Here is a 23241-nt window from a genome sequence, read left to right on the forward strand (position 1 = left end):
AAAGAGAATATGTAAGAGAATAACAGTGTCAGAAAAAAAAAAAAGGGAAGTGCATATTCAGAAATCATTTACTTATTGTATGCTGTTCATAAATTCCTTTATGTTTAGGTCTATAGATCTGTTATAGTAAAGCTGCCTATTTATATTTGGCAACAGAATCAGACTTGTTAGTTACTGACCAGTTGAAAGTCGCACTCACTCCTGGAGCTTCTTACAGCTTTCCTGCCTCTACAGCAGACTGTTCCTCAGTTAACTCTGTGATGATATCATTGCATTAAAGAAAAAATTCAAATAGGCTGTATATACAACAGTTATCCGTGTTCTCAGACCACAGATGAATTTTGAAGAGCAAAACTTTTCAGCTCTCTGTAATGCCTGCTTACTTATGGAGTGATGTAGGAAAGACCAAAGCTGTAAGCAGAAAGAAATGGATCTTCCTTTTCATCTGAGTTTCAGGTAGAATCATAGCACCTCAGTTTACTCCTTGGGTTTACACAGTCTTTATTCCACTAAAATGTTTATCTAGTCATTTCGAAAGTGATGCACTAGCATTGATAGCCACAATGCAAAATTGTTCGACTTCTGATTTTGTGGCAGGCAAATGTGGCATAAATGTTACTTTCTTTGTAGAAAGCTATTGGACATGAAATTTTCCCTCTTACGGGAATATCTTCTGATGGAATCTCTTATCTTAGACTGTAGAAACGGGGAAAAAGACCTGAATCTGACAGGATGCTTATGTAATAGATAGGGAAAAATACTTCAGAGGACACTAGTTTCAGTGCTTAATACCTTCCTTGAAAGATTCAGAAAGTTCTTCAGAAAAGTCAAAAAAAACACCAAAAAAACCTACTTATTACCTGCAGATAGGAGCATAACTGCTCCTTTTGAAAGTGTGTGTAAGCAAACCTCTGAACCCAGGCTTTTCTGTAAACAATCTAATTTTACTCTGGGAAAGTATACTAGTTTCGAAGCAAACCAGCAGGAGATCCCAAGTCAGAAATACAATTTAATAGGAGAATTAAAACACATTTAATAATACAGAAGCACTGATGGAGTCAGAATACAATCTGACACCCTGTTAGGGTATTGGTAGCAGTCTGATTAATTGGTGGCTGCAATCCTGTTAAGTGTCAGATGTGGTTCTGTTGAAGGCAGTGATTCTGTAGAACGGTTTGATCTTCCTCTGAAGGTCCAGTGGCGGCTATGGAGCTCTTGTCCTCTGGGAATCTAGTAGCCATTTGGGCACAGCATCTCACAGTGGGACGATGTAATTTTATCAGTCATGCAATGAGGCTTGATGGCCCATTAGCAGAATATATCTGTCCCCCCCCGCCCTCCGCCCCAGAGGGATGAGTTGTGGAGGAGATAAAGAACACTGCCCCACCTGGTTTTAACAGCTTATGAAGATGGTGATAGAGTATATACTTTTGGGTACATCTTATATTGTAACCTAAGACAGAAAGTAATTAGGTTGGATGAATTCATCCTTTTGATGACAAAATCCTCAAAACTGAAAGAGACCTTCAGGATCGTTTGGTCAAACTGTCAACCCAGCGCTACCATAGTGACCTCTAAACCATATCTCTAAGTGTCATGTCCAAATGCCAAATAGGGAAACTAACCTCTAGATTTAAAATAGCATGAATGATGAGGGATTTTTTGTGTATTTCTCATATGTGTGTTGGTCTAAAGAGAAATCTGTAATTTTTCATTCCTGAATGCAATATAGAGTAAGAAAAAAAGGTAATTTGAGCAATAGGACAAAACTTCTGTTAGATCAAACTTATGGACAAAACTTCTGTTAGATCAAACTTATTTGGGAAAAGTGTGGTCAAACTAATTCAGGGTATATCTATGCCTCCAGCATCTGATTCAGATATGGACAGAGATGTTGGAAAAGATTGCTGCATCAATATGGTTTGAAATTAGTTTTTTGAAAGGCTGACCATCTCAGATGGGGATTTGAGAGCAAGTTTTCCTGTCTGCACAGTGTCAGTATAGTCTAATTGCCTCTGAGTCCTCTATTAATAACATTGCACTGGTTTTGTTTATAGCATACCTCTAATTTGGTGAACTTTGGCAAGTGAAAACATTCAGGGACTGATTGCAAAACAAAGTTGGAACTGAATGATTGTGATTCAAACGGCTATATTGTTATTCAGGAAAACTGTAACTGTATCATTGCTGCATTGCAACTGAAAAACGTGTTTTCCTCAAAAGTCAGAGACATGATGGTGCAGGGCATTGGAGGTATCAGAAGACTTTACCCTAAGAATGGAGTTACTGAAGTGTAATGTATTTTATTGTAGTTGACGTTTCAGACTTTAATGATTGAGAATGGCTGAGGTGATGCTTCTGAATACTTGTTTTTTCTTTCATCGTGTTACTAATGTTCAGATTTCTCTTAATTTTGAAGAACCAAATATGGGTAAGTTTTCTTTCAGTAAAAAGGAAGAAAACCTTTCATTAACATAAAAAACTATTTTTTATGTGTATGATTTCAAAGTAAGTTTCTAAAAATATTTTTTGCTCTGTATGACATGTGTTTTTACTTTATTGTATAGGTATTGCAGCCTTGTGACTTCTTCTTTGAAATGAAACAGTCAGGTACTAATCCACAAACAGCTGATCTAACCATTAAATCTCTAACAATAGAAGTAAGTAGACTTGTATTATGTTTTTAGTTTTCTACTTCCCACTCAGCAGGCTGTGAAGTTGCTTCAGGAATGACTGAAGTGGGGAATTGTTCCTGTACTTCATTGGGTCACCTACCTGTTGAGCATGTCAAAATGAATAAAATTGAAAATAAACAGCTGTGTCACTATGCTTCAGTTTTGAATCTGTGTTCTATAAAATGCCTGGTGTGCAGAGATAAATTTTGAAGTGTTCAGATAAATCATTGAATGAAGTAGTTTAGAAAGCCTCCATCTGGAAATAAGGCAGGGATAGCAAATGTGAAAAGATTGAACTATTGCTTGTGGAAGGGAAGTATGTTCGAATGAGAGTCCTGTAGAAGATGGAAGTGTTTTGTTATTGTAACATACTTACTATATTTTTGTGTCTGAATCTAGCTATTTCTGTACTAGATTCTCATTTCCAGTTTTTCCAATTTCTTATTTGTAGGTTTCACCAATAATCATAAACACAGTAATTACTATTACATCGGCCCTTTATCAAACTACAGAACCAACAAAAGAAGAGATTAGTCAAATTCCTCCTGACTTGTGGAATAAGAAAGATATAAAAAATCTGAAAATGTGGTTTCTTGAAGAGACTAATGAAAATGAAGATAAAAATCCTAACACTGAACTGGTTCCCACAGGAGAGTCATTGAAACTTAATATAGAATCTGTTTTTATAACCCTTGAAGCTGGGGTTGGGCACAGAACAGTGCCAATGCTTTTAGCCAAGTCCTCGTTTGTTGGAGAAGTCAAGAACTGGAGTACTCTAATCAACCTACATTCTCGTCTCGAGCTAGAGGTAAGGAATCCTACATAAAGAAATAGAAGTTTTCCTAGGATGCTAAACCTTATTGTCTAAATCTTACATGCAAGTTATTTAGACAATAAAAGAAAAATAACCCATATATTTGGTGACTAAACTCCTGCAAATATGTGTTGTGGGAGCATGATGGGAATGAGGAGTTAAGATAGCTAAGTTAGAATGAAATCTAATGCATTAGATGTAATGTTAATTAATGGCACAGTAATTGGTGTTATGCAGCCTCACATTTACACTCTTTGCAAGTTCTTGGAGCCCTGTTGCATCAGTGTTAAATGTTGGAATGGCAGCTGGCTAAAAGTCTCTAATAATCTTCACTTAATGTTACAGTAGAATATGTTGTTCCTATAAAACAGTTTTGTTCATAAAACATCCAAATGGACTCATATTTGGAAATTAATAACAAAATTCAGTGATTGTTGTAGGTAGATTCTTCCTTATTTGTAGTGATTTTGAATTCCAGTGCACCTACCATTTAAGCCAAAATTGTGTTTTAAGTGGCACAATTTTTATCACTTACTTGAAAGGACTTTGCAGTAGAAACTTAGCTGCCTCATTTATTTTTCTAATGCATTTGTTTCATCTTAAGGTAGCAGCTGAAAGTGCAATCTGATTATGAATCTTTTAGATTACCAAAATAATTAATATACTGTAAATTAGAATTTTTAATTTAAGTTTTATGTAAATTCCTAACTGCTTTCTGGATTTTGATAGGTGCATTATTTTAATGAGATGTTTGGCGTGTGGGAACCTTTGCTTGAACCACTAGAAGTTGAGAAGACAGACTTATTCAAGCCATGGACTCTTGAAATCAAGGTATAGTTTACAAAGCTGAGTGCAGATACCGCATTATGATACCTTAAAAAAAACAAGTCCTCTCCACCTTTCATTTCTGAGACTCATCTAACAATTTTGTTCCTTGTTGGTTACTGAGAGTTTTTTCCCAAATAGTAAATGAAACCACTTCTTATATGAGGAAAGATCCAGACACTCAGATCTGTTAAATATTGTCTTTCAAGTTGCAAAATTTTATTCTAGTTGCATAAGGTAATCATAACAGCTTTATATCAGTTTGTCCTATTAGGCCATATGCTAATGATGCATTCAGTGATTTTGGAAAGACAAGCCACTGCTCTTGTTCCACAGTAGTATAACAAAACTGTATTGGAAAAACTGATAGTTGTTGATTAGCACATAGAGTACTGTGGGAGTAGTGTTCTTACCACCTAATTTTCATCTTCCATGGAAACAGTCAAGAATCTGGTCTCAACCTAGATAAGGCTTTATCAAACGATGGGAAGTACCTTTTATTTTCCTCCTTCCGTCTTAACTGTTTAATTTCATTGTTTCCTGATTTTTTCAAAATTGTTCAAGTATTTTTAACCTGAGAGGTTGCTCAGAACCAAAGATCTACCCTTTTCCTAGGACTATCATTATCAAAAACTTTCTACAGTGATAGCCTCAGAGGGATAAAGACTGTGGACTGAGATACTGCAGTTAAGAAACTGCTATTAGAAATACCCCCGATAATTTTCCAGAAAGGTACAAGACATAATACAGGAAAGAGGTTAAAGACAGTGAGACAAACCTCATGTCTTCTCACCTCACCCTGATATGAAATAAAACATTTGGAAATACATAATTTCCAGAAGTGTTGAAGGCTACAGAAACATATTCCATCAGAGCTTTCTATTTTTTCTTTCAATTAAATGAAAACAAATAGGTATTTGATTTACAGAAATACAAAAAGACTAAATTTGCAGACTGTTTTAACACTAGGAAGAAAATTATGTTTAACATTTTACAAGTGTTGCTCAAGAGGTTAAGATGAATGTTATCAGTATTTAGTGCATATGTTAGTAGTTAGTATGTATTTTCTTTACTTTGGAATATTCATAAATTTCATTACTCTTACTTGAATTTCATTGACTTCCTGAATATATAATCTGTCTCTTGTCTTCTTCTCTCCCTCTTTGATTTTATTTAAGAATAAAAACATAAACAACAAAAAAGGAAAACTGTGGCAGGACATAGAAATGGGAAAGGGAGACATAGAAAGTCTTGAGGTGAAACTTTCTTCTACAGAATGAGTGGTCAGATAAGAATTCTCTAAACATCTCCTTTCAGATGAAGAAGGCTAAAAAAGTGCTGTTTGAATCAGATGATGAGGAAGAAGAGAACTACAAAGTTCCAGAATATAAAACAGTAATAAATGTTTCCTCAAAAGACCAGCTCAACATTACACTGTCCAAGTTAGGACTGCAAATGTTGAGTAACTTGGGCACGGTAAGAAAGACTTCTTAACTATGTAATGTTAGAACTGCTAGATGAATACTTGCAGAGATCATCTTGGTGAAGTCTTACTCAGTATGTTTATGTTTGTATTGATTCTTTGCTTTCTAGGCATTTGCTGAAGCAGCCAGTCAAACTTCAGACATCTTCAAAAAAGAACGAGCACCATTTGTAATAATAAATTCTTTAGGAGTTCCCATCACGGTCTCGCCTAGTGATTCCTTTAGTGTCCTTAATGTTGAGTTTGGATCAAAAATATTTCATTTAGAAGACAAAGAGAGTTTAAATATGGATTTTGTCAGAAGTAGAAGTGAGAGTGACCAGTTCACAGCAATGACAACACTGAGTAGCAAGAGATTTTACATTCAGATATGTAAGTTCCAAAGTTCATACATTTTCTATTTTTGTAAATATTTATCATCCTTAATACAGTGTCTTGTACAGGTCAATAAATTTTGGAGGACAACATAACATGAAAGGAGTATCTCTTTGAATTCTAGATGCATGGCAGTATTTGAAATCCAGCTTTAGCCTTTACAGCTTAAAGTTATATATATAATCATACTTCTTAATTTTTGCAGCATAGGTTTTCTGCTGTGATAAATTATTTATGTAATAATATTTATTGAGTCAGATATTTGTTTGCATTTATATTTTATTGCAGGATACAGCTGCTGAAAATAATTTTTGTTTTAAAATTGAGTTCTGTATATATGTGTGTTTATGGAAGTTACTCTTAAGATGGATGTTTTTTAAAAAAGATTGTTTTAAATAATTTTAAACAACCATAGATAAAGCTAAAATTAAAATTCAGCTATTTTTAATGTATTTGTTTAAAATTTGTTTAAAATTTAAATTGATTTGTTGTAGCAATTGGCAATTTTTCAAACTTGACCATATGATGAATTGTTTTTACAATATAATACCTGTACCTTGTTAATAAGCTATTACATCTTGTAAACATTTCCTGTGAGGCACTAATTTTATTTGCAGTAGCAAAACCCACTTAAATATTTGAGTGATGGACTCATTTACTCTTTTCCTAGTGGCAAGAAAAGAATGTTTGCTGTTTCCTTAGTAACACTGCAAGGGCAGTGTATTAAGAGTGCTGATAGTACTTTTTCATGAGGCGGGTGGTTTTTTTATTGTTTAGGTTGAATGACACAGAAAGTTCTATTGAATACACATTTTTGTCTTTCAACTCTTTCTTTATGCTCCTTTTGAGCATTTCATGTCTCTTCTTGTAAATTCTAGGTCCCCTTAATCATTCTGCTGTGGAAAAGATTCCGTTGACTAAAGTGGGTCGATGTATTTACAAAGTGAGACACGAGGAATCAGGTGTTGAAAGGTCCATCGTCAGTCAAATTGACACTGTTGAAGGAAGCAAGATGATAACTATACGTTCCCCTATTCAGGTAATTATATATCCATCCATTTAATTTTTTAATGAATGAAAATAATCCTGTAGTCTTTAAATAAACATTGAAAAAACATACTTTAAAACTTCCCTGAATGGTCCATATAACTTTGCTTTATGTTTGATTTTTCAAGAATAAAAACCATTTTCAAAGTGACAGATAGACTGGATGCAGGTAGACATCAATCAGACTTTGGATCAGGATAATTAATCAGTAGTTAACTAATACTGGCTGTAATTTTGGTCTTGAACCATTTTTTTTGTATGAAGTAATCAAACTTCTTTTAATCTTACCTTGGTTCCACAAGTTATCTTTTAGTCAGGTTATTTCATTTTCTTCATCCTGTACCATTGATATGTTATTTTCAGATTTAGTACAGTGTCAGTTGAAAAGTGAGACCTTTAGGTATATATGTCTTTTGATTGCATAGTATTTTTGATAGACATTATATGGTTTATAGCTACAGTGATAAATTAGATATTACAGTTCTATAGAGATAGTGTTCTTGTTACATTTTGGTTGCTTTATTTTACTCAAAATGGTTCATGACTTGGTTAATGACAAAATTTACTATTATTTTCTAATTTTTTTTTCTAGGAGCTAATTAATGCCATTAAATTAACCCTGAAATAAATAAAAATAAATAAATTGCAAGAAAGATAACTAAGTGTCCTGGAATGGACATTAAGGATTTAACCTGAAACTTCTGACTTCCCTTATGCTTCCACTGTATGGATTTTTGAACCTTGTATCCATTATATTTTTAGGAGAGAACTGTTTGGAAAGTTACCATATAGTTGGAATTTACTTTTCTTTGGTTTTTCAGAGTCTTGTGTTTCTCCTTGAAAAGCTTTTTGCAGTTAACATATCTATTTTGTAAATAAAATATAGCATTAAACTACACAACCAGGTCATTTAAAAATATTTGCTGTTTTAGAGACAGTTCTTCTGAAATACTGACCTTGAATGGTGTATGGGTAAGATGAAAAACAAAACTTGCTTTGTTAAGCTCAAAATACTTTGTCTTTACAGTTTTTCCTAATGTGTGTTGCTGGATTTTTATTTTACACAGATAAGGAATCACTTTTCAATCCCTTTAAATGTTTTTGAAGAAGGAAGATGTTTAGGGACTGCTTCACCAGCAAACGAATTCAACATACCCTTTTCCTCTTACAGGTACTTTATTGTATTTTTCTCTTACTGTATAATATGTCTATACATTTTTGATTATTGTATCTATACAATTATGCTGAAAAAGTTGTTTAGCCTCGCTACCTAATACTGAAATAATACTGTGCTGTCATTGTTAGGTAGGATCTTTTCAGGGCATGTAGTATAAGTTAAACAGAGTGCTATTTCATTGTTGAATTGGAAGGATTTTGAAATCAATTTTTATGAATAAGTTAAATTAGCTAAGTTACTTTAAAAATCTGAGCTCATGTACTTTTGGAACTCAGATTGCAATTCACATGGTACACTTCTAGTGGGTGATGTTTGGTGATTAAGCAGCTTTTTTGTTTTTTCTGAAAAGGCTTCTTTTGATTTTTTTATTTTTTCTGAAGTAAGAGATTAAGAGTTATACATTTAGACTATCAAAGATGTAAAAAAAACTCATCAACCTTAGAAAAACTTGGCATATAGCATAGCTATGTTATTATCACAAGCTAATAACAAAACTGCAACGAGTTTGAATGTAAATTTTAACTGAACTGTAATGAAGTTTCAGGTAAGTAGGTTTGCTTTGATGGATTTTTTTTATGGTTGCAGAGACTTTTCCCTTCTGTTTTCTCCCAAACATTCTCCTCATTTTTAATAGTGAAAGCTATATATCTCCTTCATTACTTATGTTGTACTGTAGATTCATTAATTCATTGATATATCTAACCATCTGTATAAAATTTAGTGATGTTCTGATTCCTTGCACAGATGAGTTCCACTAGGCAGTCAGGAAATGTGTTAAAACAAAAAAATCTTTGTTCAGAGCAGCTGCATTAAATTAAAGCCATTGCCTTATAAAAGCCATGGGTGTAAATAATCCATGAACTAAGGTGGTGCTTTATGTGACTGAAAAGAAGGGCACTTTCTGCGCGTTGGTTTTAGGAGTCAGTTGTTGATCCAGACCCCAGACCTTTAGCTTGGAACAGGAACAGAACAGCATGTGTAAGGAAATTCAGTAGTTTCTTCATAGGAATCTCCAATAACCCTTTCTTTGTAAGGGAAGCATGTGGAGGTATGGAACAAAAAAACCCAACTGTTAATGAAATTCTGGGATCAAGTCCATCATTTCGTTCCTCCTTTAATCAAGATAGAGGCAGGCAATGAACTACTGCTAAAAATCTTCCTAAATACAAATAATATTAGAATGTCCCTGTTGCATAGTACTTTTTTATAATTGAAATATTCAGTCACATGTTAAGTGTTTAAAACTGTTTTCATTTGCAGATCCATACTGAGTTTGCAACCACTAGCCAATGAAAATGGAGTGGGTGGAGAATTTGATATGTGTGAAGGAATTACTTTTGATGAAATTATGAAAAATGTCGACAGTTTATTACAAAGGAAATGCCAATCTGTGAAGTCAACTAACCACTCACTTATCATCAATATTGTTCCTGTAAAAGATGCATTGACCACTTCATTAGGTGCAGAAGATGAATGGGATTTTCCATATGTTGTTCATTTATGGCCTTCTGTTCTTCTCCGCAATCTTCTTCCTTACCAAATAACTTACTCTGTAGAGGTAATTGTATAATGCTTGAATTTTAGTGATGTTTCCCACTTAAAATGTGAAAGCTGGTTGAAATGGAGATTAGAACAAAGGGGATCTGATGGAGTATTTTTAAAGCAAGATCTTATAAAGGCAAGTCTTATATAGTCTAATAAAGTCTGTATTTCCAGAATTGAAATATCACAGAATGTGAAATGTGGTGTTATTAAGCCATACTTTAGATATAAATGCAAAAGAGAACTTAACACTGTAAAAGTTGAGCCCTGTGAGAGTCGATCAAGTGCAACTTCAGCCTAATTAAATACTGCAGCTTTTTCTGTGAAAAATGTCTCAGGTGGAGCACCCTATGGTAGCATTTTATGTGCAGTCAGTGTTTCAGCAGTAGCATGCTTTTAACAAATCCTCTCAGGCCTGCCTTTTTGCCAGGTTTTGGCTTGAATTGCAGCCTATTGCCGGACTTCAAATTGTTTCCAGATGAAATTAAACAATGGTTTTTAAACAATTAGCACTTAGACTGTTAATAGGCATTTTTCCAGTGCCAGATGAGAGACAGGCTTGAGTAAAATACCTAAAACATGCAGTGTAGACAGATTCCTCAGCACTGTAGGTTTCATTGCATGGATCTGGATTGTGTCCCACTCCTTATTGATATTGCTTAGGATAATGGAAATACAGTTGGGAGACAGATTTTTTTCAGATGTTCTTAATATTTAGTATTTGAACTCAAGTAGTAGAATCTAATAGTAAAACTTCATCACAAATAAATAATTACTAGGGCTGGAGACTGTAGCTTATACCAAATGTGTGGAAGTACCAAGCTATGTATGTCTTTTACAAATTTAAATTTACTGAAGAAAATACTGCATTGAGGAAATTTGTCATGTAAGAATATTTGTGTGTTTGAATTTGATGACAGGGCTTTTTGATGTTGAATATTGATGACCATGCGTTAAGGTTCTCTTTGCAAAATAGTGTTTTAAGGTAGATGTTCAGGAAAGTAGCATAGTTAAATAGTACAAAAGATATTTTAAAATTGTGCCTAAATAGCTTGCATCCTAATTTTTAGAGCTAACTAAAAACTAAAAGTTGATATGAATTTTGTGTATGATTCATGTAAATGTATCCTGTTTGGTGTCTGATTGTCTTTTTAAGGGAAATGGGAACAAATATGACACTCTACAAGAAGGATGTTCTGCCCAGATTCATAATGCAGTCTTGGACCAAACAAAACTAGATTTGCAGTTGCTTAACTATCTTGATCAAGACTGGAGAAGCGAGTACCATATAAAAAGCAATCTACCTGATATCAGCTTCACAACATTTCAGTGTGTCACAGAGCTGGATAAGACTGAGCTGGATATTGCTGTTCACGTGACCTACACAACTGGGCAGATGGTAATAGAAATTCACAGTCCCTACTGGATGGTGAATAAAACTGGTCGAATGTTACAATACAAAGCAGATGGTATTCACCGCAAGCATCCTCCAGATTACAAAAAGCCCCTCCTTTTTTCTTTCCAGCCTAAAAACTTCCTTCAAAATAACAAGGTATTGTATTTTGCAAACCTGACAGCTCTGTACTCCCATATGTTGTTGTATGAAAGCATTTTTACACTTTAAAATGTGTTTACTTTATACTGTGCTCTGTAAAGGGCATGAAACCTATAATATCTCTGTCTAAAAACAGTGTTCTAAATAAGTATGTAGTCAAATATGCTTGAGATAGGAAATTTACATTATCAGAGGTGTTGTTAAGGAAGAGATCCTCACTTCAAAAGAAGTAGTTCACAGAGAAGTTGTTTTCTAAATAAAACAAATTCCTTTTACATTTAAACTGCATCAATAAAAGTTCTTATTCCAAATAAGTCAGAGAAATTGTGTAGGAAATATAAAGCTGCGATACTGGAGCAATGAATGCTACCTGAAAAATTAATACTTGCAGTGGTGGTTGGTAGATTGGTTCTGGGTACATAGAATGCTAAGGTTAAGTTCACCATTTGAGTTTCCCTAGTTTTTTAATTATGAATGTTATTGATGGATGAATGATATGAAAGAGATTACAAGAGTGCATTGATTTTCCTTTGAAATTTTAATTATTATGGTTTTTAAAGAATCCTTATCTGATTGCATCCTCTGAATTGTGTTGTACTTACAATGCTTCTTTCACATGGGTTATAACTAAGAATGGTTGAAAATACATCTATGAGATGATACTGGCAGTTGTTATGTCTTGATTTTTTTAATAGAAACACCAGTATTTCCATTTATCTTTATGCATACTTTATATATGTAATTTTAAATGTTGTCAGTGACTTGTAAATTGAAAATTAATTCCGGGTGCATCTTCACAGGCGCAGCTTCGGGTAACTGACAGTGAACTGTCTGATCCATTTTCACTGGACACTGTTGGAAGTCATGGTTCTGTGAAATGCAAGAGTCATAAAAAGGAATATCAAGTGAGTTAAATTTATCTTTCAAATTAATTACTTTCAGGAGATACGAAGGGGGTTTAAAAAGTGTATTTAAAATAATGTCCTTCTGTTTACAGGTTGGTATCACCATAAACAATAGCAGTTTCAATATTACCAGAATTGTAACCTTCACTCCATTTTTTATGATTTCAAATAGAAGTAATTACACTTTGGAAGTAGCTGAAGAGGGCAAGGAAAAATGGATTCCCATTGTTTTGCAACAGGTAAACTTATAATGGAACCTATTCCAAGTTGTGTCACTAAGGGAAAAAAACTGGTTTGAGCATTCTCTGATGGAAAATGTGAACCATATGTAGTGTTCCATGACAATGCTTGACTATACCATGCCTTTTCAATAAATGATCTGTATCTTTTACCATTTCTCAGTATTCAATTAGGACATACTGTAAAGCTGGTTTACATTGTAATTGGAATTTTTTATTCAGTCACCTTGTATCATAAATAGTATGCAAAAAAGACCTCTACTATATTATATTATTACTGTATTATCTCTCTGCAGTGGTACTGGAGCTTCTGTTCAGTTTAGCAGTGGTATGTGGTAGAATATTTTGGTTGACCTGGTATACATGAAGCCACTTAGGTATGAGGAGAAATTCCCTCATGTGATTCAGTTCAGATGATCCAAATGGTTCTTCTGGATCGAGTGTCACTTCTGCTACTAAGTGCTCAATGCATACTTCCTAGAAAGAGATCCCTGACCCTCAGGCCAAGTGGTGTGAAAATGGGTTTAGGGCTTTTGTCTGTGCTGCAGAGACGTTGCAGACTGGGTGTGCATCTTGGCGGTTTGCACTGCAGTATCACACAATTTCTTTTATGTGTTTTTGGGCCTTCGGGCCATCATGCCTTCCTGCAGGACATGTAGGAAAAGCAGTGCTTGTTTGGGGTACTGTTGGAGGTTTCTTAAAGCTGTAAGTGATCTGTAGTGCCTTCTGGGAAGAGTGAATCCTCCCCCTTCCCCAGAGCCTTATCCAAAACAATTTAGCCTAAAAAATAGTGTGGTTGAAGGCCCAGTTGATGTCCTTTAAAATCCTAGAAGTACAGGATTGTTAGGCTTGGAAAAGATTTCTTAAGATAATGTATCAAGTCCACCCACAAACCTGGCACTAACATAAAAAAATCACCACAAAAATAAATCCCCAAGTGCCACATCCACAATTTTCTTAACACTTCCAGTAATGGAGATTCCACCACTTCCTTTGGCGGTCTATTCTAATGCCAGACTTTCTCTTTAGTGAAGAAATTTTTCCTCATAGCCACTTTATATGTCCTCTGGTGCCATCTGAGGCTGTTTCCTTTGGTCCTGATGCTTGGGGACCAGCTCCCCCTTTGCCACAACCTCCTTTCAGGCTAGTTGTACAGCGTGATAAGGTGGCCTCTGAGCCTCCTTTTGTCCAAACAGAACAATCCCAGCTCCCTCAGCCACTCCTCCTAGGACTTGTGCTCTAGACCTTTCAGCAGCTCCATTGCCATTCTTTGGACACACTCCATCACCTCAATATCAGCATTGTAAATACTCCAGGTGGTTACTAAAAATGCTTGCAAACCAAATTGCAGAATTTTAAAAAATTATGTACAATGAGATTCCTAACCAGATCTTTCTGTTACTTTTTTGGTACCTTCAATACATGCTCCTTAGCTGTGCATAATATCTTTAATGATACAGTCAATAAAGATATGCCATTTAAATAGCATTATTTCAGTTAATGAAATTGATATGTTGTTCCATTGTGATTTTTGTTAAGTGTGCATAAAGGTTTAGATCTTTAGGTGTTGAAGTTGCTTCAGCTTCCCATTATACTTATCATTTTCAAAATAAGTTTCTTTGCTTTTACTCAACAATAGACTGACATATGCCTGCCTGTTTGTTCTGTTTCTTAATATTCTTATGTTCCTCTGAACCAAGGTTTTTTGCTTGGCCTTACATAGTTTTTGAGTTCTTTACATGTATGATTCCTCCTCTAGTTTATTGATAAAGTTCTGAAATGACTACATCACTATAATAGTGTATGTGTAGTAGTATGGGCAACTTCATATCTAATTTCTTACTCTTAGGAAATATGGTCAGATGGTATTACTTCTTGTTTTGTGGTTTATATTTGATATATCTTTGCTATTAGAATGAGCTAAAATATTCACAAAAAGTTATAAAATTTGTGCAAAAACTACTCAAAGGTAGTAGTTTTGGTAGTTGAAATAACCTTCTGCATGTATCATCCCTAGGTTTCCATGTTGGCTGTTTTATTTGTATGCCTACAGGATTTTCTAGCTTGTCCCACAAATGTCAGAGTTTCTTAGGTTTCATAATTAGAGTTTCATAATTGTATTGATTAAATCTTAGTCTTCTTTCAGTAATAAAGTATCCAGAGAGGACTAAGATCCTGAGTGATCTTAGGATCACTTCAAAAAACTTGTAAAAAGTTGGAAATGGCAGTTTACCAAATAGAGGTGTACAAGTCAACAGAAGAATCTGTATCCCCTTCTAAACCTGTTTTCACATTGTGTCGATATTTTTCCCTTTGATAGGCGGTCTCTAAAAATCCATGTTGTGACAACCTTGGTCTGCCAGGGTTGTTCTTTTGGAATTCAGTCGCCTAATACAATATCCAATATTTCATCTCTTCTAAATGTAGGTAGTATCAAGCCTCTGTTGGTCTGTCTTTAATCTATCTCTGTTCTTAATCCAGAACAATTTCCAGGAGCAAGTTTACATCCGATGCTGTTGCTAAGATGGGTGGCTCTACTGTTCTGATAGTCTAGATTTTTTAAATTAATGCCTATAAATTTTGGAGTATTTCTCACAATGCTCTCTTACATTAGGAAGGAGATCTTGAAAAAATGAAGCAGCTTACTGAAATGTTAATGCATATTTTGGCCTGCTCCTTTCTCCCACTATTCTATTTTTTTGTCATTTTAAGTTAAGCGGAGACTTTCCTGCTGATTTTTTTTTTAATTCACTCTTCTTTCTTAGTGACAGATAGCTTGTCTTTTCAGGAAAGAAAGGAATTCTTATGTAGAACTTATCTTTTCTGAGACATCTTCCATGTCCCATCTTTCCCTGTGGAAAGTACTAAATATATCAGAAACCTTAATCACTATTTCTAGAAAAATGCATTGTTCTTCAAAGATTGCAATAGAGTTTATTGGACAGTGATTAGTGTGCAGTGGTTTGCTAAGGACAGTCCTTTGAATTATGTGTAGTGCAAGGCAGTTGATCAACAATTATCCTTACAGAAAGAAGACATTGCTGAAGACTGTTCATAAGACCAGTGCTAAATATAAAGATCCCACTGTGGAAGCAAAAATGTTGTATAAATATAACATCTGGTGAAGCACTTAACAAGTGTGTGGTAAAAGGCTTGAAAATTACATCATTATGTGACACAATCTCTGGCTAAAGCCTACTGCAAAAAATTTTCAGTTCCTTATAGTTGATTCTGTAATGTCTTGTTTAGCCAGTCTTTTTTTCTTCTTTGGTTTGGATTTTAAACTTCCATTTACTATTGACTGATTCTTCTTGAATTTCTTCTGGGCTCAGTTAATTCCATGTTGAGACTTACATGCTGAGTTTTATTATAATTTACAGCACAATTTAAATTTCCTTTGTCTGTGGGATACATGTTGATGTAAATTACACCTTCAATCTTACCGTTTAACTATATTTTTTTCCTTTGTCTTCCTGCTTCCTGTGGTGTGAGAAACAATGGGAAAGGGAACTTAGTGGCATGGTAAGTTGGTGAACTAGCCTTTCACCACTGAAGAATTAATTCTAGGATTCAGATGCAGTTAAATACGGACATCTCATTTCTTAAACTATGTTAGAGAAAAATGGTTCTAAAATTTTGGATGCTGCATGTCAACAGTTTGAAATATGGGAAAGATGGTCTATCTAAAAAGACTTTGCCTGTTGATAGCTGAGATTTACTATTAGTCATAGCTTGTTCTTGTGGTAGGATTCAGTTAAGAGACTTTTCATTTGTTACCATTAAAACTTTTGTCTTCTCTGTCTCCTGGTTGTCTCCATTTAGCAAGCAAACTATTGAAGAGAGATCGCCTTTGATATTTTTAAATCCACAATGGTTATGATTTCAGCTGTGACTATGAGTAGCAGAAGGTGCTCTCTGATTTAGCTGCCTAATGCTTCATACTGTGTGTTTTATACCCATATACATATGTGTGTATATATGTACTTTTAGATAGATATGAAACGCTTTTAGAAGGACTGCTAGTAGCTGATGTCCTGTGTACTCAAGTTACCCTGGGGTGGCATTTATGCTAATGCCCCATTTTGTTGTCATTCATTAGCACTGTAAAATTGATTTAAAAATTTATACTTTTCTTGGAAAAGGTCTGCTAGTGGAAGAACAGTTTATTTTTTTTTATTTTACCAAGCTTGGCATTTTCAATGTTGTAGTTATTTTATACTCTAGATTTTATGTACTTTTTCCATTTTAAATATACTTCTTTTTGTGAATATGAAGTCTTATTGTTTCCACTTTAGTTCCTTACTCCTCACTTTCTTCACTATCAGAAGTCTGTTCTTCACAGTCAGAATTATTTCTTGACTTCCTTTTAATTTACTGTATTCAGGTAAGTGATAACTTTCAGGGTTTTTAGATAGGGTTTCTGATTCTAATTGATACACTTTTCGATAGACTTTATTAGATGAATTTTGGGCCAATGTGAATGGCATTTAAAGCCTGATTTTGTATTTTGACTTTGAAATTTCCGATTTTTCTAGTGCATTCCTTTTTGGCCTGAAAATGATGCCAACAAACTGCTTGTTAGAGTTGAAAATTCTGATCTCCCTCCAAAGAAGATAAATTTTGATCAGCAAGAAAACTGTCTTTTACTGCATTTGGACAATAAGGTAACATATTGCCTTCCATATTTACATGTTAAGTAAAACAGCATAAATCACTTTTTAATTTTTGTTCTCAAAACTTTGTTTTCCCATGCTATCAACTATTGCAAAACCTTAGCTGAAGAAAATATTATGTTTGTGCAAATGCATTCGCATGCTCTCTCTTTTGTGTGTGTACAAACAGATGTAAGTAGGTATTCTGTTTTAAGTGCTTCTCTGGGGAGCAGTTCTACAGGAGCTAAAATACAGATTGTGTTGCAAATATTCTTTATGAGAAGTATTAATAATAGGTCTAAAGTAACACTGAATAACTTTGACTTCACTAAATTTACTTGTATGTTGCAGATAGTCTCATCTAGCAGTAGTTTTTAAGTAGGTGAGTGGTTTTTGTAGTATAATGTTCTTGAGGCCATGAATGTTTATGCTTGTAATAAGGAAGGTTACTCTACTACCAGTCTAAATTTTCACAGTACAGAACTCTCCTGCATAGTTTTAATTACAAATTGTAATACCTGCTACCTAGTATTTAGATCAAGGAAATATTTTGAAGGTATGGTAAAACAGCTTGTTTTACTACATGATAGTTTTATCTTATGATGAGAAGAAAAGTTCTTCAAAATATTTAAATTACATTTGCTTTGCATTTACATTGGCTTTGGAAATCCATTCCACTGTTATTTACTTTAAAATTTTTACAACTGATAGCTTGGAGGAATTGCAGTGGATGTTAATCTGACTGAACATTCTACAGTGATTACCTTTTCTAATTACCACGATGGTGCAGCTCCATTTCTGTTGATAAACCATACCAAAGAGGAAATTATCGAGTATGGACAAAGGTATGTATGAAGAGGTTTAGTGTGGATGTTTGCATGGAGACATATGAACTATAGTTTTGTATATTGTAAGCATGCATTCTCTAAAGAAGCCTGTCTTGAGGAAATGGCTGTCAAATTTTGTCAGAGCACCCAAAAATCTCTTGCTTGGTAAATTGAAGGCAATGAATTGTTAGCAATGTTAAATACTGCTAGGTAGTTTTACAAGGGAGCTGTTTTGTGGTGTCTTTTTATATTAATTTTGTGGCCTTGTGACATTTACATTCCTGGTGGGGAGCAAAGGATGTGCTTTTCTGGAACTGTGCAGGTCCTGACTGTGCAGAATAAGTAGTGAAGAAAATTTAGCTGAAAGAATGGGTTCAAATTATGTGAGATAGGGGATGAGAGGTAGTTACATAAATTTTGCCAAGGCAGGACAAAACTAAGATAATTTTAATGAATATTGGTCTTCTGCAGTGAGTGAATATTTACTTCTGCACCTGTACACAGTTACACTCTTCTCTACCAGTAATGTTTTTGTAACGCTTTGCCACTGTATGCAGATACTGAGCAATGCTGAGAAGTGTATACCTGCATCATTCTTGAATTATTTATTTTTAAAAGCCAAACAGCCTATTGTTTTCTCCCTTCAGTCAGTCAGAGCAGTGTTGTTTAAAGATTTTTACTTGGAAGGTGGAAGAGTTAGTCAAATCCTGTTTGCTTCCTGTTTGCCTAAAGAATGATTGTTTGGCTTGTTTTTTCTTTGTAAAGATTAGTGATTTTTATCTTTTTAGATAAATTATGGGAATCCCTATTGTCAATTTAATTAGAACAGAGTACAATGTTTCATATGTGGAAGGGCCTACATTTAGTCCCAACTGCCTGACCACTTTAGGTCTGATAAAAAGTAAAAGCGTGTTATTAAGGGTGTTGTGCAAGTCAAGGGCTTGTGGCATCTCGTGCCTCTCATGAAATTGGCATCTCGTGCCTCTCAAAACACTGTTCCAGTGTTTTGAGAGAAAATCTTTTTAATGTTCAGTCTAAACCTCCCCTGACACAGCATGGATGCAAGGGAATGGTTCAAATAACTGGATCCTAGCAAGAAGAGATGAGCATCTCTCCACTTCCTCTCCTGGGGTAGCCTCCTTTCACAGAGCTGTAGAAGACAATTCTTCAAGTTTTTAAGTATATGTGAGGGGGAATGGACTTAAAATGTTGATCACAAAGGGGGAAGAAAATGAGTATATAAAATCTACTGTATATACTTTATTTTTAAGGTATATATATATGTATATTAAAGTGCAAATCCTCATTCTTATTGCTGTTGTGAGAATGTTTTTGTGCGTGTTTTTTCATGCATAATGTTATTTTTGTTCTGTTCACATTACTTGAAAATATTATTAGTGTTCTTGTTGAAATGCTAGAATGCAAAGGTCACTGACACAAAATATTCATTGACATTTGAATTTGAAATTACTTTGTTCTAGCTCCCTCAGTGAATTGGAAGACTGCCTTCAGCCAAATAAGGCAGTGTTGTATACTTGGGCAGACCCAACAGGATCTAAGAAATTAAAATGGAGGTGTGGAAATAGAACCGAGGAAATTGCTGCAAAAGAGGTATATTCTTTTTATCAAAATCTTCTTTTAATTGTGTAATTTTATTTTTATATGTCCATTATCAGTGTATGCATGAAACTCGTGTTTAATGAGCATAATCAGCAGTCTCATACATGAGTTCCAAACACAGAACAGTAACAACACTTTGTTTGCCGGAGCTTGCTCAAGTAAGCAGTCTTCTGTTGAAAAGTGTCACTGGGTGTGTGTGTGTGGTGAGAGGTTGTCATAAAACTTTGTAATTACTTCTTTTCCTGTACCTTAAAAAAAAGTCTTCCTTTGTTGTGTTGCTAAGACTGTAGCTTTTTTTTTTTTGTGATGTAGAATGATAATAGCATTGTAAAAACTTTTCTTCTCATTTGTAGGACAAAATGGAAGTACTCAGTTTGGATTCTAGAAAAGTGGTCTATTTAATGTCATTTTATGAAGGTTTGCAGCGTATTGTCCTGTTCACTGAAGATGAGAATGTATTTAAATTGACATATGAAAGTGTAAAAGCAGAACTAGCAGAACAAGAAATTGTTCTGTCTTTGCAAGATGTTGGAATTTCATTGGTTAATAATTATACAAAACAAGAGGTGTCCTACATTGGAATTACAAGGTAACTTACTTTGTGTGGAACAGTATAAAATGTTTAACTTCAGGTATTTTCACTCTATGTATTTCATTTTGGCTTGTGCTGAAAGAGCAAATAGAGGTCTGGGTTAATAGTGTTCAAACCTAATGACTACATTTTCCTGCTGCCAAGAGAAATGCTTTCACTGTGTTTTGTTCTAATGCATATGCTAACTGTATTTAGATGTATGTGGTTTTGGAACGTGTATTTGTAATTCTGTGTAGCAGACTTCCCAGTACACTGGACAGAAAATATTTCCTGTCCAGGTAGTTTGAGAAGTGATAATAGAGTTTTAAGGAGCAAAGTCTGCAAATAGTTTGTGTCAGTGGGTTTTGTTATCTTCACTACACAAGCAGCTGAATTCTGCATTGGAAATTTTGATGCAAAAGCTTGTAGGTCCCTTTAGTTTTGGTTGATTAGTTATGGTGGTCCACGGCTCTACTGCTTGGGTTTTACTATAATTATACATTTCAGATGGAAGCAGAAAAGAAATTATGTAATGCTTTGGAAATGTGTGCTATCATATATTTGAACAGAGGCTCTTTGTAATCATTAAGGGACACTTGAATATAATTGCCATAATCCACACACTTCTTTTTATTCAGTTATGAGGTTGACAGAGTGAGAGTTGTTTTTTCTTGATTAATTCTTTGCACTTTACTGAAGAACAAACAAGCGTGAAGTTCTCATACACATAGGCTTCACATAATCATATCCATAATTTTCTAAGAAAATTCCAGTCCTTGCCCTCACCTGAGAAGCTGTGCTCTGATATTTAGGCAGTGGAAATACTTCATTAAAAGTGGCAGCTGATTGCTGAGATTCGCAATAGTGTTGAGATTTCACTAAATTTGTTTTTCTTTGAAAGCAGTCATCCATAGTAATTTGTCTAGTGCTTATAGTTAGTTTTGTTTTCTTGTCAAACCCCGATGAGATGCCAGATTTCTTGAAAATGGATGGCAGTACTGTTGAAATTGGCTTCATTTTTTTAGGAGCAAGGAAAAAACCCTAAAACCCAAAAACAAAACCAAAAAAGGTGGAAAGAAAAAAAAAAGGAGGAAACTCTCAACAATCAAGATAGTACTCTTTTTTGTAGTTGTTGTTTTGAACTTCAGCTCACCTTTGTTTTTTCTGCCATTGATGTGTCTCAATACAGACACAGATATAGGTAAAAGAGGTTAGGTGGCTGTGTCTGGAAAGCTACATATTTTTATAGTCTAGAGAGTAATTTGCGGGAAGAAGTATCTTCTACCTGCCTGATAGTGTTGGTTTGTGTCCTATTTTATGCTTTAAGTTTGACTGTAAGGTGAAGTCAAGCACAGAGCTTTTCACAGAAGCAGTGGGAAGAACATCTAATGCCCTTTAAGGTTGTTTAATTATTTGCATTAATAAAACTGAGAGACAGAAGAAAGGATAGCATTTTTAAAAAAACAAACAAGAAACAAACCCAAAACTCCCACCATGAAATCAGTAGAAGAAACATGTAAAACAAAACCACCTCTTGATTTTAGATGGAAAGACTAAATAAAGAAGCTGTCAAAAATAAGACACAGTGCAGGAGGCATTTTATCTTGACTTGAACTTTTCAATTTGTAGTAAATTTAAAACACCAAAGTAATTGCAGGACTATAAGCAGAAAACTACATTGAGATTGTAGGACAATGGATGTCAGTGCTACTTCTTTGATGGAGCTTCCTTAGTATCACTACATACCCATCTTCATCAAAGTGGGGAGTTAAACAGACTTGTTAACTTTTTTTTTTCCCCATCATAGTGGAGAGACTGGCTTCTCTTTAGTTCCAAGAAGGCAGTGCATGATTTGGGTCGCTTTTGTTTGCTACAGTAGTGCTTTATGTTGTGCTTTCTCATCCCTAGTTACAACATATTAAAAGTCACACTGAAGTAGGTGTGTTCTTTGTGTTCTTGAAGACTTGTTTTCAAAAAGCTAATACTTCTCTTTTGCTTCTTTGTTTTGTTTTCAAAGTTCTGATGTGGTGTGGGAGACAAAACCGAAGAAGAAGTCAAGATGGAGACCAATGAGTGTTAAGCAAATTGATAAATTAGAACAAGAATTCAGAGATTACAGTGAGCTAAGCCCTTCAGAAAATAAGATTATTGAGTTGGAATCGAATGTTTTGGTAATACTGATAGTTCTCTAATTCTGTTGTTTATATGTATGCACAAGAAAAAGATAATATATCAATTTTGCTGTCTTTGATAAAACTTACAGTAAAATTTGAGATGATTGATTTGCCTACTTCATTTGAAAACACTTCTTTATCTCTGTATTAAAAAGTGCAGGAAATATTCCACAAACTTGATATATTGCTACAGACTTTTGTTGTTAGTGCCTGACTTTGAAATTGAGGTGTACCATTTTTGGAGCTTGTAGTACTAAATACGCGTAAAACTACAGTGAGGAAGGTTTGCATTTGGTTCATGTGTTATACCAGTAAATATATTAGTTTGGGGTTGATTTGTTTGTTTTAGCCTGAAATCCTGTATTTTCAAAACAGCTTGTTGTGGAATGATTTAGCTGTCATTCAACCACATAAAATTGAAAAAGAAATTTCAGAAATTATTCTGGAATATAGAAGCACATTATGCTTCAAATGCTCAGTCCTTGTGTATGGATGAGTTCTAGGCACTCATTAGAAATGTGCTGTAGGAAAATAAATACTGGATAGATAAATGATCCAATGTTTATGCCAGTCATAGTCCATTACACTGTTCAGCTTTTCTTCTAGATAGCTATGTGGTAAATGATAGTAACCCCCAAATAATGCACTACTTTGTAGTTTTATTTCTATTTTTAATTTATGGCAAAATTTGTTTGCTTTAAATAGAGGGAAATTATGACATCTAACTTAAAAGGTTCAGAACTTTTACTGCTAAGGTTTA

General features: G+C 34.4%; 1 protein-coding gene across 5 annotated transcripts in view; it reads left to right on the forward strand.

Annotated features, from left to right (window-relative positions):
• VPS13A (vacuolar protein sorting 13 homolog A) overlaps positions 1 to 23241 on the forward strand; it is a 108267-nt gene that overhangs the window by 59424 nt on the left and 25602 nt on the right. For 2 of the 5 annotated variants that reach the window (XM_054518016.1, XM_054518018.1), the window contains exons 40-56: positions 2568 to 2660; positions 3127 to 3483; positions 4219 to 4320; positions 5632 to 5790; positions 5908 to 6169; positions 7051 to 7211; positions 8287 to 8390; positions 9657 to 9954; positions 11095 to 11490; positions 12294 to 12398; positions 12491 to 12636; positions 16120 to 16159; positions 17173 to 17301; positions 18001 to 18134; positions 19598 to 19727; positions 20090 to 20325; positions 22325 to 22478. In XM_054518016.1, coding sequence (XP_054373991.1) covers positions 2568 to 2660; positions 3127 to 3483; positions 4219 to 4320; positions 5632 to 5790; positions 5908 to 6169; positions 7051 to 7211; positions 8287 to 8390; positions 9657 to 9954; positions 11095 to 11490; positions 12294 to 12398; positions 12491 to 12636; positions 16120 to 16159; positions 17173 to 17301; positions 18001 to 18134; positions 19598 to 19727; positions 20090 to 20325; positions 22325 to 22478 — 3006 coding nt within the window. Of the gene's footprint in view, positions 1 to 2567; positions 2661 to 3126; positions 3484 to 4218; positions 4321 to 5631; positions 5791 to 5907; positions 6170 to 7050; positions 7212 to 8286; positions 8391 to 9656; positions 9955 to 11094; positions 11491 to 12293; positions 12399 to 12490; positions 12638 to 16119; positions 16160 to 17172; positions 17302 to 18000; positions 18135 to 19597; positions 19728 to 20089; positions 20326 to 22324; positions 22479 to 23241 lie in introns of all 5 variants that reach the window. The other 3 variants (XM_036403891.2, XM_036403893.2, XM_054518017.1) reach the window with 2 other exon arrangements.

Source organism: Molothrus ater, chromosome Z, assembly GCF_012460135.2.
Source record: "Molothrus ater isolate BHLD 08-10-18 breed brown headed cowbird chromosome Z, BPBGC_Mater_1.1, whole genome shotgun sequence".
Classification (NCBI taxonomy): domain Eukaryota; kingdom Metazoa; phylum Chordata; class Aves; order Passeriformes; family Icteridae; genus Molothrus; species Molothrus ater.